The sequence below is a fragment of the Zonotrichia albicollis genome, chromosome 2, assembly GCF_047830755.1.
Source record: "Zonotrichia albicollis isolate bZonAlb1 chromosome 2, bZonAlb1.hap1, whole genome shotgun sequence".
NCBI lineage: Eukaryota > Metazoa > Chordata > Aves > Passeriformes > Passerellidae > Zonotrichia > Zonotrichia albicollis.
This window is the reverse complement of record NC_133820.1, coordinates 15,896,684-15,911,083: the sequence shown is the minus strand read 5'-3', so window position 1 is coordinate 15,911,083 and position 14,400 is coordinate 15,896,684. Positions and strand designations below refer to the sequence as shown.

The 14,400-nt window shown below is 41.2% G+C and overlaps 1 protein-coding gene across 1 annotated transcript in view; it reads right to left on the bottom strand.

The window, feature by feature from the left end:
- Positions 1-10,571: 10,571 nt before the first annotated feature.
- The window catches only part of BACE2 (beta-secretase 2), a 53,547-nt gene continuing 49,718 nt past the window's right edge, over positions 10,572-14,400 (bottom strand). Inside the window, exon 9 of the mRNA XM_014268462.3 lies at positions 10,572-11,726. Coding sequence (XP_014123937.2) covers positions 11,473-11,726 — 254 coding nt within the window. The 3' untranslated portion in view covers positions 10,572-11,472. The remainder of the gene's footprint in view (positions 11,727-14,400) is intronic.

Genomic DNA, 14,400 nt, shown 5'->3' with positions numbered 1-14,400 from the left:
AACTATCCAATGAAGAACTGACACCTGGATTATTTTCCCTTTTACCCCAATAACTGATCCCACAGAGCTGCAATGGGGACTTTTCTGCCCAATTACAAAATGCCACCCAAACCCATGGAGAAGAAGGAAGAAGAAGCATGAAGACCAAACCCAGGACAACACCCCGTGCCCTCCATTCTGCTTCCATCCCCAACATACTAAAAACCCCAAAATCTCAATTTCCTACCTAAGTGATACACCTACACTGCTCTCTATAATCTATTTCACACTTTTGTGGATTCCACTCTATCTTGAAGTCTGGGAAACTTTCTCCATGAATGAGGGTCAGAGTCAGTGCTCCCCTGAGCACTGGGTTTCCACAGAAAACCACTCAAACCACTCTGTGATTCTGCAGTTGCCCTTAAAACCTCTCAGATTTAGTTTCCCGTAAGCTCTTTCGTTCCCTCTGCCTCTAATGATGCACAGGAATGATATTTAGCTCAGCAAACAAATGAATAAAATCCTGCAGGAGGGCTCATATAGGAACTGCAGCCAGAGTGGGGCTTTTGCATTCCTCCCAGGGCACTGCTGAAAGCTGTAAATGTTTGCAGTCCCTGCAGGAGAGGTGTTTCTTGTCCTTGTCTGTGAGTTGTATATTATAATATCCTGTAAATTGCAGGTAAAGCCTAAGGGAGTAATTGCTGCAGGTTATTTTCAAATGTACTAGAGCTTGCAAATGAAAAAGCAATGTCCCACAAAACCTGTGTGTCTGAATAATTAAAGAGGTAACATGGGACAAATAAACTTAACCAATGAGAAGCATTGGACAGAAAGTAAAAAGAGTTATGAGGTGGCAAGAGGAAGTTAAGGACAACATTAGGCTGACATACTTTTTAAAATATGCAGTTACTTCTGCAGGAAGTGTTAACCTGCAAGCTGGCACATCAGAAGATGATGCCTCTGTTAATAAATGATTGAAACTGTTGAAGACTGCACTTCTAGCCCTTAAATAACAATAATCCAGCTCTAAACCCAAAACACTGTGTGGTAACCAAATGAAAAATTAATATATTTTTATTAAAGGAAGGAATATTAACTAGGAGTTGGGATAATTTAATTTTAAAATAAATTTATTGTGAGTAGTGGTGGGTCACAGATTCCATAGGGAAAAAATTTAAGCCCTCAGGAACTTTGTCACCACCTCAATACAGTGAAAAACCCACTTCACTGGCTACTATCAGTGTCTACAGGAAAAAATGAAATTTTGCCTGCTTTTACTCACAAGAAAAGTGTAGCACTTTCTTTTTCATTACTTTCATTACTTTCATTACTGCCCAAACTACATGGAACTACACCCAGGCATTTGGCTCCAAATCCTGGTTTGCTGGCCTGCCAAATCCCAGGGACCCAGTGGCTGAGGGGATTTTAAGTGCCTAAGGACAAGGAAACTCCAAAATGTTTTACTTCATGTATCTCCTTTGTATCTGGAAAAAAACCAAGCTACACTTCTTTCTTTACTGATTAATCAAAGATGTGGGGTGCAGAACCCTTCTGAAGGATCATTTCTGATTTCATCCTGCTGATTCCTCTAAGATTTCAAATTCATTCTGTAATTTGAAATCTTAGAGGAAAAACTTACAAAATATTAATCTGCGCTCTCAATTCCTGTGAGGCTCTGAGACCCTTTGGTGATAAGCAGGACAGAAAATCTACTGAGGAAACAAATGACACGGAATGGAGCAGTTGAAGGCATCTACAGGGTCTTACTCTTGTCTTATCACCACAAAACCCAGTCAGCAGAGGAGGTTTATGGTCTAACCCAGTTAAAACTGCACCAGCCAGTTCCTGCTTGCCCTTTGAGCCGTGACACCAACAGAGAGATTTTCTGCATCCACCTCACTTGACTAACAAATGAGCAGAAGTGTCATGCCAGCCCTTGTAAGAATTTAATTTGTGTTTTCTGCTTGCCCACAAATGGCCAGGAGTGGATTTCCTGTCCTGCCAGGACGAGTTCAAAGAATTTAATGATTTAAAAGGAAGGCAGAGTTAGCAAGGCAGGGGGAGAACGTTGGACTAAATCTTTGCTTGTAGAGCTCAGAATAACTAAGAAAATAGACCTCCTACATAAAATATGCAACTGGTGTCTAATTTTACCTAAGACTCGGGGGCAGACAAGAACATGCACATGGACAACAGGGGCAGCAGTGTGGAAAAGCAGTTATTTAATTTACCCATAATTCACCATGTGCCTATGCCATAATTTAACTCACCCATAATTCACTATGTGCCTGTGCCACAACTCAGCATCCTGTGTGCTGGTGACATGAAGGGGAACATGGAGAAATAGAGATGTAAATGTCTATTGTAATAAAATTACTGTTGATTTTTGTTTGATTTTTTCTGGTTTTTGTTTGTTTCTTTGAGTTTTTTACCCTCCCCCTTTTTTTAACACCTTTACTGTCTATGAAACCCAGGAGCATATACTTAAAACAGGATGAGAACTTTTAGATACTTGTTTTGTGGATATAAAGGATTAAATTCACCTTCCCCAAGATAAGCAAAAATGGATCATTTAAGAAAGGGCAAAAAGCAAGCATTGATTACTTTCAGCTGATAAGAGGGAAAACCTGTAAATTTGTGAATCTGGGGTATTTCTGCCCTGCTGAACAACGAAGGTGGGGCTAATTTGTGTGTTTTTCTTCTGCTTTGTTAATCCAGAGAAACATATGGAGAATATATTTAATCGCACTTGATCCAGATAGAGGTGATGCATCAGCAGTCAAAAATAAATCAGCAATTAAAAATCAGTATAAACCACAAGTCCAGAGAATGTTCAAGTTGTCCAGCAATAAAAAGAATCTCATTCAAAAAGAGTATAGAAAGATGAAAGTAATGTTAAATTTACAATTAAAAAGCACTCAAGGGAAAAGTAAATAGTATTCTTACTCATAGTACTTCAGAACAATTCTGGGTGCATGAAAAGAATTTGAAGAAACATAATACCTTGTCTATTCATAGAAAGCAGTCTCATCTAGCTAACAGCTGTAAAAATCAATACTCTAATATTTGTGTAGGCACTGGCAGCAGAGATCCCTGTATTCTTTGTAATAACCTGTATTTCTTGGGGAGAGCTATTGAATTCCCTAGCCAAACAGATGATGAGTCAAGGTGTAGGCAAGTGGTACTTGTCAGCCTCTACAAGGAAAAAAAAAAACCAAAGAAACCACAAGCCATTTATTTTTAAAGAGTTTGTTTTGGTGGAGAAAGGGGAGAATAGTAAATGTTTACTGTTTAAGTGGCCATCAGAATTACACATTGTACTGGAAATTACACAGAGCACTTACATTGCCAACCTTCACATATTCGTGTACACTCCACTGTCATTATCAAAAAAAGCTGTATTCTTGCAACAAATTCTTGCTTTTGTGTTTCACACACAAACTTTAAAGCTGTTTTGTCTAAACAGGCCAGTTTTCATGGGCATAGAAGAGCAAGGGTGTGGTGGTGTTCACAGGGGTCCCAGGATGAGGGAAAAGAGGGGAACCTCGACTCCATGTTTCAGAAGGCTGATTTATTATTTCATTATATATATTATATTAAAAGAAAATGATATATTAAAACTATAGTAAAAGAATAGAAGAAAATATTTCATCAGAAGGCTAGAAAGCAAGGAAAGGAGTAATAATAAAATCTTGTGACTGACCAGAGAGTCCGTGGACTTTGATTTGCCATTAATGAAAAACAACCACATGGGACCAATCACAGATGCACCTGTTGCATTCCACAGCAGAAGATAATCAATGTTTACATTTCATTTCTGAGGCCTCTAAGCTTCTCAGGAAAAAAAATCCTAGCAAAAGGATTTTTCTTAAAATATGTCTGTGACACAAAGGAAGTGTGAACAAACAGTTTTACAGTTTTGGATTCAATGAGCCTGAAGTCTGAGGGCACTCTGAAGATGATGGTAATTTCAAAAGCATAAAAGAAGTTTAAGCACAAGAAAAAGAATGAAAAGTTGTGAGTAGAGCTGTGTAACAATGGGATCATGGAATGGTTTGGAAGTGGATTTTAAAAATCATCCAGTTCTGATGTGGGCAGGGACAGTTTTCTCTAGAACAGGTTGCTCAGAGCCCCATCCAACACTTGAACACTTACAGGGATGCAGCATCCACAACTTCTGGGGGTCACTTGTGGCAGTAATGGAGAAGCTTTACTGAATATCAAGACAGAAATAACCAAAACCTGCCAGCTTTGAAGGAAAAATATTAAACAGTTGGTGCCACTCCATGTTACTTGACTAATGCCCTAAATTTACAAGATTCACAATAAATACATTGTGCTGCCTTTAAAAAGCTCAGGGATTAAAATAATGGACTTTGTAAAGAGGTGTTTAGGTGGGGGAAAGAGGGAGATGATAAATGAGCAGAAGACCCTAAGTTAAGGGTCTTTGAGGTTGGATGTTCAAAAAAGAAAATGAAAGGAACTTTTAAGGGAATTCAGACGAAAAACCAGAAAGTTCTGAAAGGGCTTGAGGCCTTGTGCAGGCTGCCCCAGAGCAGAGGCTGGACAGAGCTCCAGAATAAAGCAGGGATTTATTCACAGGATCTCCTCCATGGATGCACCTTGGGCAGCACCAGAGCCCAGCCAGGGCTGCACCCAAGATGAACCAAAACGGCCCCAAAATGCACGGCCGGGCACGGGCTCTGTCCCTGGGATCAGTTCTGCTCCATTTGCACCTTGCAGTTCATTGTCCCATTCCAGCTTTAGCCCAGGCAGTCCCACCCTTGTTTTTCTCTCTCCAGCCCACGGTGTTTGTGCTCCTGGGCTGAGATTTGGATCATTTGTCCTTGGTGCCCAGCTGGAGCAGGAATTGTTTTGTCTCCCTGCTCTGTGCACAGAGCTCACCATCCCCTTTAGTGTGCAGAGGTGCACACTAAAGAAGCTCAGAATTTGAAAATAGAAAAGTTAAACCTGAGGTATCAGGTTTCCAAGAGCTGGAAAACGCCGCTTGGGCTCCACCTGGTGAGGAAAGAGCGCGGAGCAGGGATTGGGGACAGGGACAGGGATTTGTGTCCCTTCCCCATCCGCATCCAGGGCAGGAACAGCCCTAACTCTGACCCTAAACCATCAGCAGCTCCCCCTTCTCAGCTTCACGCTTTCTCTGCTCTGCTCTGCCCCTTACTGAAATGAAAAGCTGAAGCAGGAATATCTGTAATTCGGGAATAAACAGGAAAAATCACCTCGGAGCTACACTTGGCTGCCTCCCCCTCCTGCGAGGGTCAGATGGGATCTACACAGCCAGAAGTTGGAATTGAGAGTCCCAGGAGGAATTTGGATGGATATAATTTATCAGCTTTGAAGTTCTTCTTAACAGGATTTTAAAAGACACACAGGATAGGTTGCAAGAATTAATTATTTATTTTACGCAGCATAAAATCTGATTTTTTTTTTTTTACATAGTGTTTATCTGAAAATGGCAAGACCTGAAAGTACAAAGTATCAATTTTTGGAAAATTGAGTAATGAGGCTTGACAGTAAGTGGGATAGAGATCCTAACATAACCTGAAGATGGAATTAGAAAGACTATACCGCTTTGTTCCAAAGTTTGATCCCATTTTCTTTTCAGTCAATGTTAAAAACATTGTCTAATTAAAACAAAACAAAACAACAGGTGAAGAAATGCCTCTGTAAGTTGACCTTAAAGGTGAAATCCTTTCCATACTTCCTGAATAACATAACAGTTATAGTAGTGTTAAAAGCCTTAAAAGATCTCTGCATCTCCATATAAAATTTGCAATAAAAAATGTGAACTGCCTGTTTTCAGGTAAGTCTTCAACACTGAACTTTGTGTAGTTTATGCACACACAGAGTATTGGCTACCAAAGCAATTTTCCCAGCACATATTGCAATAATCCATGCCTTTGTGCTATCAAGAAATTGTTAGCTGTCTTTCATTACCTCTAAACATTCTCAACTCTGGTTTTTATACCACAGAATTTTCCAAAGGACAGCCATGCTGCAAATAAAGCCATTTAAACATTCAGCTCCATAATCCCTCTCTGAAAACACAGGAATAAACATGCCCTTTGCGGGTTTGACTTGTGAAAATTTCCCTCATCAGAGTGGGACAGGATGAGAGGATTGTTACAAACAATGTCTTTATTCAAGTGTTTTGCCTAAATACACATTGCTGTAAAATCAGAGCAAACTCCGTTGGTCACCTGGAGTTTTTAGGACAAAAAATGTCATGGATGGAGCTCTCACAGCTCCTTGTGGTTCTCCTCTCCACCTCTGTACTTCCTGAGGATGGAGAAAAAAGTGAATATACAGGACCAGGGCATATTTCCAAGTGGGATGTGAAAGAAGTCCAGGGAATGTTGTCAAATGCACAAATGAGCTCTTGGCACACAGTAAAATTCAGGGACCATTGGCACAGGTAAAGTTTTGGCTCCAATCCTTCTCCTAATAGTACTCCAAGTGTTTTCTACCTACAGTTATTTTTTAAAGCATCAAGGAACTACTTTAAAACAGGCCTGTGAATGGTAAACAAGAAAAATGTATCTTTTGTTAGAAAGCTAAAATTGGAACATGGAGACCTTAATCTTTTAGCAACTTTTTTGGGGGGAGGGAATGAAAAGGGGGGAATGGCCTAGAAGACAAATCAGAAAAATCAGAGTTACAACCAGCAAATTAGTAGGACAGCAACGATGCTAAAATATGTTTAAGTGATTGTTATAAAATAAAAAAAAGAAAAAAAAAGAAAAAGGAAGAGAACACTTATTGAGGGCTACTTCTTTTTAAATTATAAAACTTACCTTTTGTGTTTTACTTTTTGGCCAGCTCAAAAGAAATTCTGTGTGTGCCTTCATGGTCCAATCTAAAACATCCCACTATTTCAAAGACTATCTGACCACAAAGATCCAGGTAGATACAAACCATTCTTCTATTACCCCTACACAGTCATTGATATCAGCATGTTTTATGATTTCCTGTCCTGCTGTTTCCAGATGTCACTACTGGGGTGAGAAACAGCACTGAGTTACATGGAGAGGGGAATATTCAGCAGCTGGACAATGATCCTGCCCAAAGATGGTTGTGTCCTGTGCTCACCTGGGAGGGGATAACTCCCAGGAGCACCAAAAGGCACCTTGGAGTGCTGGTTTCCAAAATATTCAGGCAGGTGGAGCCTTGCCAAAGAAAATGGGGGCTGTGGGATGCTGCACCTACAGCAGCTGCTGTCTCTCTGTGGCTTTTGTAGTTTGGATCCACCTCACCCAGGGGTTTGGCTAAAGGCAAGTATTTCTGCTAGCATTCCCAAAGAGAGAGAATAATTCCCATAACCAGGATGCTGGATTACTGCCAAGCCTGGATTAGCACCTAATGAAGCCTCAAAAGCCAGCAAATCTAACTGGCTCAGAAGATTGCTCCTATCCTGTTACCAACCTGTTTTCACTTCTCTCAACAGTAGCCAGAAATGAACAATTTATCAATCAGAGAGTCAAGTTTGACAGGAACTAATGTATTGGTAAAAAGTACAGCCTTCTCTGAAAAGGATCAATCTGTTATGCTCTTGCAATTTTTAATAAAGCTAAAGGCATCCTATTTATTTTTCTTTCTGCAATTCCTTATAATTGCACCTCCATAGGGCACTGTACCAACACCTTTCATTACATCACTGATATTGCTATTTCTGTTTGTGTCTGGGATGAGGATATGACAACCAACACCAGCCCAGTTGTTGGAAACCCCTATGGAAATAAAAAAAACTTTCAGCAGCACAATCATGTTTTAATATTGGAAAATTTAAGGATCTCTCTTTCTCTCCCTGGCAATGTGCAGAGCTATGCAACTCTCACAAGCCTTTTAATATTTAAAAGGAAAAGCCTGGTAGACAAATGGCTCATCCCTCAGTAAGACAAAGGCAGCCAATACACAGCAAGGAACTGGATCAGGGTGATTTTTGCTGATGAATTTTATAGCTGTTGACAACAGGAGATACCAAAACCCCTTGATCCATTACATTTAGGATGACCCAACATGCACATCCTAAACACAATCCTTCACCTTAAAAACAGAACAATCCCCTCCACCTAACTGCTTTTACAGCGCCTGAACAAAAGCCTCATTAAAATGCTTCATCTGTTTCCCTTAGCATTTAAATTGCTCCAAAATACCCATGACAATATTTCTAAAAGGCAGTGGGATAGAATTAACCTATTCCCAGGGCTGGGCTGGGTTTAACCACTGGAACTCCAACCACACCCCCTCCAATCCCTGGTGATGGCACCAATGGTTTTAAATTATCTGCAAGGCTGCAGCCAGGGCAATGCAGCTTCCTGACACTTTCCTGGGACGTGGTGTTACATTCCCATCAGGGGAGAGATGGGTCAGCAAGAAATATTGATATTTCTTACAAGGGATGGTTCGGAGAGCTGTGATTTGGAGCATCCTGTCTTTCATAATAACGGATATTTTTCTGTACCAGCTTTATTCAATACTCTTTTTTTCATTCCCCTTCCCTCCTTTTTTTTTTTTTTTTTTTCTTCTTAAGGTGTGGTTTATTCTTATACCTGAAGTTAACAGGAACATAATATACCTCACAACATATATATTTTTTTGAAATATATCAGGGAAAGAGATCACTGTGAGTTACCAAGTGACTACACTTCGTTATAGTGTAGTCTATCACTGTGTTTCATCTTCCACACAAAACTGCTCAAGAGCATTATTTTTCTTAATGTGTTGTAGGCTAAAAATGAACCCTCAAGGGTTTCCATTGCTCTCCTTGTTGCCAGAGCAACAAAGCAATGCTCACCTGAATTTCTGCCACTGTAACTATCAATTTACAAGCCCAGATGAAGTTTGTGCTGCTCGCAGGTGTCACTCACAGCATTTTTACTACAAGCCACGTTTTTAGTGTGAAGGAATGCCTGGAAAACTCAAGAATATATCAGTATTTCTACTTGGTTATTGCTCCTCTTAATTCAAGTGTTTCCCTTAAAATATCTTGACCAAGGACGTTCAAAGGGAAAGGGTAATACTTAAATCTTTTATACGAAATCCAAAAAGTCACGATGCAGGGTATTTGGTGGGATTTTCAACAAAAATTTGTTCACCAGCTCAGAAGAAATCTCTTTAAAAAGCCTATTCAGAACCTTTCCCAATAAATTCCTTCCTAAAATTCTTTGTGGTGAGGACATAGGAGGTTCTGAGGTGAAGGGAGCAATGATGAAACTTTTTAAGAGCATACAAGTTGTTTTCACTTTCTGAATTGAAAGAAGGTTTATTGTTTAACACTATCCATCCAAAATCCATATGGTGTTTCTGTTTGAAACAAGTGACAGAAGCATAACTTCTATTGCCATACTGTAGAAAAAGGAGGAATACAACTCTGAAGTTATTTGTTACGTGTAAAACCAAAGCCAGGAGGATGACGTGGAACTCTTAATTAAAAGATATTAATAAAGAGATATGGAAAATAGAACACTGAGAAAACAGTTAAGCTCTATGGCTTATTTCATGTAATTCACAATTTTTCTCCTCTTAGAAACTAAGAGGCAGAGGAAGAAGGAGACAAGCTCAAAATTCCTTCCTGTTTCCAACTTCAAATTCCACGAGAAATCATTTTCAGACGTTGGATCACAGCATCAATTATTTTACTCCACTGAGCCAAGCAATCTGAAAGTGCAAGAATTGAAAAGAAAATCACAGGCACTTCCAGTTATGACATGAAAGACATAAGGTAAAAAAAAAACCCACAGTGTTTTATTTTCACACACATGATGTGCACCTCTGTAAATGCACCATTCCTGAAAAAAAAATTAAAAATCTTTCCTTATTCCATGCAGAGTCAGATGCAGAGGCAGTGTGAATAACAGAGCTATATGAAGGGATTTTGGGCAGAAAATTGTCTAGGAAAGGGATTGAGAAATTCAGAGCTAAGCTTTTTTTTATTTCCCCATTTCCCATACAGATATGCAAACTGCTCTGCTATCAAAATGAAAATGAGTATTTTTTCCTTTTTTTAAATGTATAAAAAACCCCTCAGCCTTGCACTCTTTCCAATGCAAACACTTAGGCCAGTGTTACAGAGAAGCCTGAAACTAGAGAAAAGAAAAATTGTCCTCTCTGCAAAGAAAACACCTCATTCCTACCTCAGCATGATGATCTGCACTTGCAGGATGGAAGTCTGGTCAATACACCCTCCCCTGCTCTCTCCCACTATTGTTTCCAGTCCCACCACGTGTTTGTTTTCAGCCAGGATACACACACACTTTTCATTTGATTGATGCCAAACCGAACATCTCAAGCTGAAAAACAAGCCAGCATAAAACTTTCACTTCACAGCCTGTCCATAAAGACAGGTGCTTCTCCTTTGAGTTTCTAGGTTGCTGAGCTCAGCCAAATTAAAACAAACAAAAAAAGTTGTCATTCTTATTTTGTTTTCTTTCTGTTACACTCTCTCTAGAAATACAGCAGAACACAGACCTTGCTGTCTTGTCTGTCCATAGATATGCAGATCAGCCTTTTCTAAATATCAAACTCAGAAAAAAACCAACAAAAACCCCACACAAGAAGGGGAAACTGAAAGGTTTCTTTTTTTTTTTTTTTTTTGGTGCACCAAAGTGGAAAGTCATGAAGTATTGATTTTTATAAAATCCCAAAAAATTCAAAGCCAAGTACTTCCATTTGGTTGTATGGAGCATCTTTTGTGCTTCAAGACCAGTTCTAATCCACACACTCACCAGTGGTAGCATCCTTGTAAATTAAGAGAGGTAGTCTTGTTTTACTCTAAGGCTGAACAAGTTTGTTTCCCAGTTTTCACCACCTTGGACTATATTTTGTTACAGCTCTCAGGGAGGGCGACCCTCTCAAGTGGCAGCAGTGATCTTGAGGGAAAGAAACCACAGACAATATTTCTTCTGGATCTCCCTTGCTTTTTCTCTGCTGCTTAAGTCAGACCTTTCTCCCTCCCCCAAACCATAAGCACAGTTTCAAAATAAACTGATGTAAACAGAAAGCAGTATTCATTTAATGCAATTAATAAGAAAGATTATTATTTTTTTCTCTTTTTCTACAGTCAGGGCTCGATTAGTTAGAAAATACTGACAGCTCCTTTTTTTTTTGTGAAAGAGAGATGGACAATTTTGTTCAGACAGTGGAAGAACATCATGGTGTGGCTTTTTATCTTTTTTTTTTTTAACTTTTTTCCTTTTTTTTTTTTAAAGAAGGTACTGTAGAGAGCATAAAGGCTCCTTGTACTGCAGTAGCAAATCCAGTACCGTAGCACTTCAGAGGTGGTTAACAGTGCTTTGGTTCAGAACCGGTGTTAGAAAATAAAGCTATAAAAGTCACGATGCAGGGGATTTGGTGGGAATCTCAACAGCGTTTTCTAGGAACGTAAGAGGGACTGAGGAGGCATTGGCTTCTCCCCCTTGGCAGAGCTCTTTGTCCTTGGTCCCGTTTTTGAGTCTGTTTTTGGGATCCAGCCCCTCACTTCCAGCGGTGGCGCACGAGGGAGGACTCGTCGTTGACCACGTCGTTGTCGGTGTAGCGGTGCTGGCAGCGGGGTGGGATGAGCAGCAGCACGATCAGCACCAGCAGGATGGCCCCACACAGGCTCATCAGGGCGTAGGAGGCGATCCAGAGCACGGGCTCGTGGAAGGAGACGCTGGAGACGCAGTTGCTGGCCACGTCTGCCGTGGTGAAAGGGCCCTCGATCTCGGAGACGGGTGCGCCGTCAACTTCTGGGAAGCCACAGAAAGGAAAGGATCAGGTCTGCAAACATCATTACAAAGTACTTGTACATCCCTCTGTCATCACAAATCTCAACACACTAGAGTTTTACTGTCACAGACATCTTTTATGGAAAATCCTTTCCTTAGGATTTTTCCTCCTGAGAAGCTGGGAGGCCTCAGGAACAAAATGTAAACAATGATTATCTGCTGCTGTGGAATGCAACAGGTGCATCTGTGATTGGTCCATGTGGTTGTTTCTAATTAATGGCCAATCACAGTCAGCTGGCTCAGACTCTGTCCAAGACAGAAGCTTTCGTCACCATTCTTTCTATTCTATTCTTAGGTAGCCTTCTGAGGAAATCTTTTCTTCTATTCTTTTAGTATAGTTTTAATGTAATATATATCATAAAATAATAAATCAGCCTTCTGAAACATGGAGTCAGATCCTCATCTCTTCCCTCATCCTCAGACCCTGTGAACATGGTCACATTTTACCACATTTCTCATTGCAATTAAAACGTGTCTTAGGTTGAAAATGGGTGTGTGTGTTCTATTCCTATCAGTGGGGTAGTTCTCTGCTGTTCCTGGGGCAGTTTTTCCTTTCTCTCTCCCACAGCCAACCCTCCCTCCAGGAGATCTCTGCTGTCCATGGCCACTGAGTGTCCCTGCAGGGCTGATCCAATCCCAGCATCCCATGGGGAGATGCTCCGCCCAGGGGAGGAGCCAAGCATTCCTACCTGGATCCAATCTGAGGTGCTGGCACAGTACAGCAGCCTTTGCCCCCTGCATTGCCAGAGGAGCAGCTTTCTGCTGCCCTGCATGGCCAGAGGGAGCCCAGGCCCATCTGCAGCAGTCCTGGAGCTGCAGAGGAAAACTCCCCCCTTGTGCAGGATCCCTGCTGCAGCAGAGCCACAGCTGGCACTGCAGGAGGGCTGAGCCCTCATGGGATGGGGCTGGGACACCACCCTGACACACAGGGGGCAGGGACTGCTCTGGCAGGGTTGTTTTGCATTACTGCATTTTTATTTTATTTTCTTCCCTAATAAAGAACTGTTATTCTTACTCCCATATCTTTACCTGAGAGCCTTTTATTTTCAAAATCATAATAATTCAGAGGGAGGAGGTTTACATTTTCCATTTTGGGGGAATGCCTTCCTTAGCAGACACCTGGCTTTTCAATGCAAGACAAAACAAAAGAATCCCATGTTTATGAAAAGGGACTCTGAAGCATAAGGAGACTGTGACTCTCCCACATCTCCACAGGCTGTCCAGGAGAGGACAGACATTTCAATCAGTCAAGCCCAAACCATTAGATCACTTTTTTACCTCTGCACTAATCATTCAAAAATACCTATTTAAATATCCTACAACATCCACCCTGCTGTCAGACAGGGCCTGGGCAGCTTTTTGTTTGGTTTTTTTTGCATTTCCAACAACTGGAAAAGCACCTCAGGTGATTCTTTGCTCTTCTGTGTTTGATGTCTTAGGGAGCAGTGGGAAGGTTCATCAGCTTCACAGACACCTGAAAAGACTTTACCCTAAACACAAGGTGCAGTGTGGAAAGCAGCACAGATGAAAATCCAGAAGGAAGGAGAGGTGAGGCAGGAGAGCTGGGTGACAGATATCCACAAAAGGGGAGTGGATGAGAGGAAGATCAGTGTCAGGAGTGAGGCACAGGGACATGAAGGAGCAATGGTGCTGGGCCAGGAGAACTAACCCAGCAACTCAAAAAATGATGACAAAGTTAAGGCAAGGAAGCAGTGATTATTCACTTCTCTAGTCAGCCACTTCCATGACACATCTGAATATTTTTGCATGAGGGCCCCAGTTTTAACTGTCCTGTCTCTTTCTCACACATTTTACATACAGGCACACTCTTGCCTGATTGGAAGTGATCCCACTACTAAAAACTGCATCTCTTATTTTCACATATCTTAGTCACAACTGCTGAAACCACATTTAAAGAGATTACCATAAACTACCCCCTTGGAAGGAAGGAGGGAGCCTGGATTTTGCAAAGCTAACCTTTAAGGTTCTTCAGGTTTTTAAAAAAATGCAGAATAGGTTGGTTGCTTTATCTGCATAGATTTTGGTCTTTATTCAGTGCCTAGCCTCACACGACCTTGTATTATTTTAAGATTTAGGTTTTGTTAGATTCAATTCAATTCAATTGTGGGCTGGTGTTGAAAGGGGCAATCCTGCACCCTCACTCCTGTCTCTCACAGCCCCATTGGTGTTGGAGGAGGGAATGGGAGGCTGCAACTCACAGATCAGATGGGACACCAGCCTTCACAACAAACAAAATGCCCAAACAAGGAATTTTCTGTGGAATCACTCATCTGAACCAGCCCTTTCTCCACCCCTAAGTGTGGGAAGGCTCCTTGAGCAGGAATATGCTGTGAGAGTGAACTGGGGGCACCCGAGGCTGCACCCACGAGGACCCTGGCACTGGTGAATAACCAAACACCCACTCCCCAAACTCATTAGATGGTAAAAACTCTGCCTAGAAAGGTCTGTGGAAGAAATCCTTTTTGTCCAGAGCCCCAGGATTGCACTTTGCAATTTCTTATGCAATTATTTCTTCTGGACATCTCACCCCCTCACACCATTGGTTTCTCTCTATGAAGTTCAGCAGCAGCACCAAACTCAACCACATTTAACACCAATTTCAAATGCAAGGTCT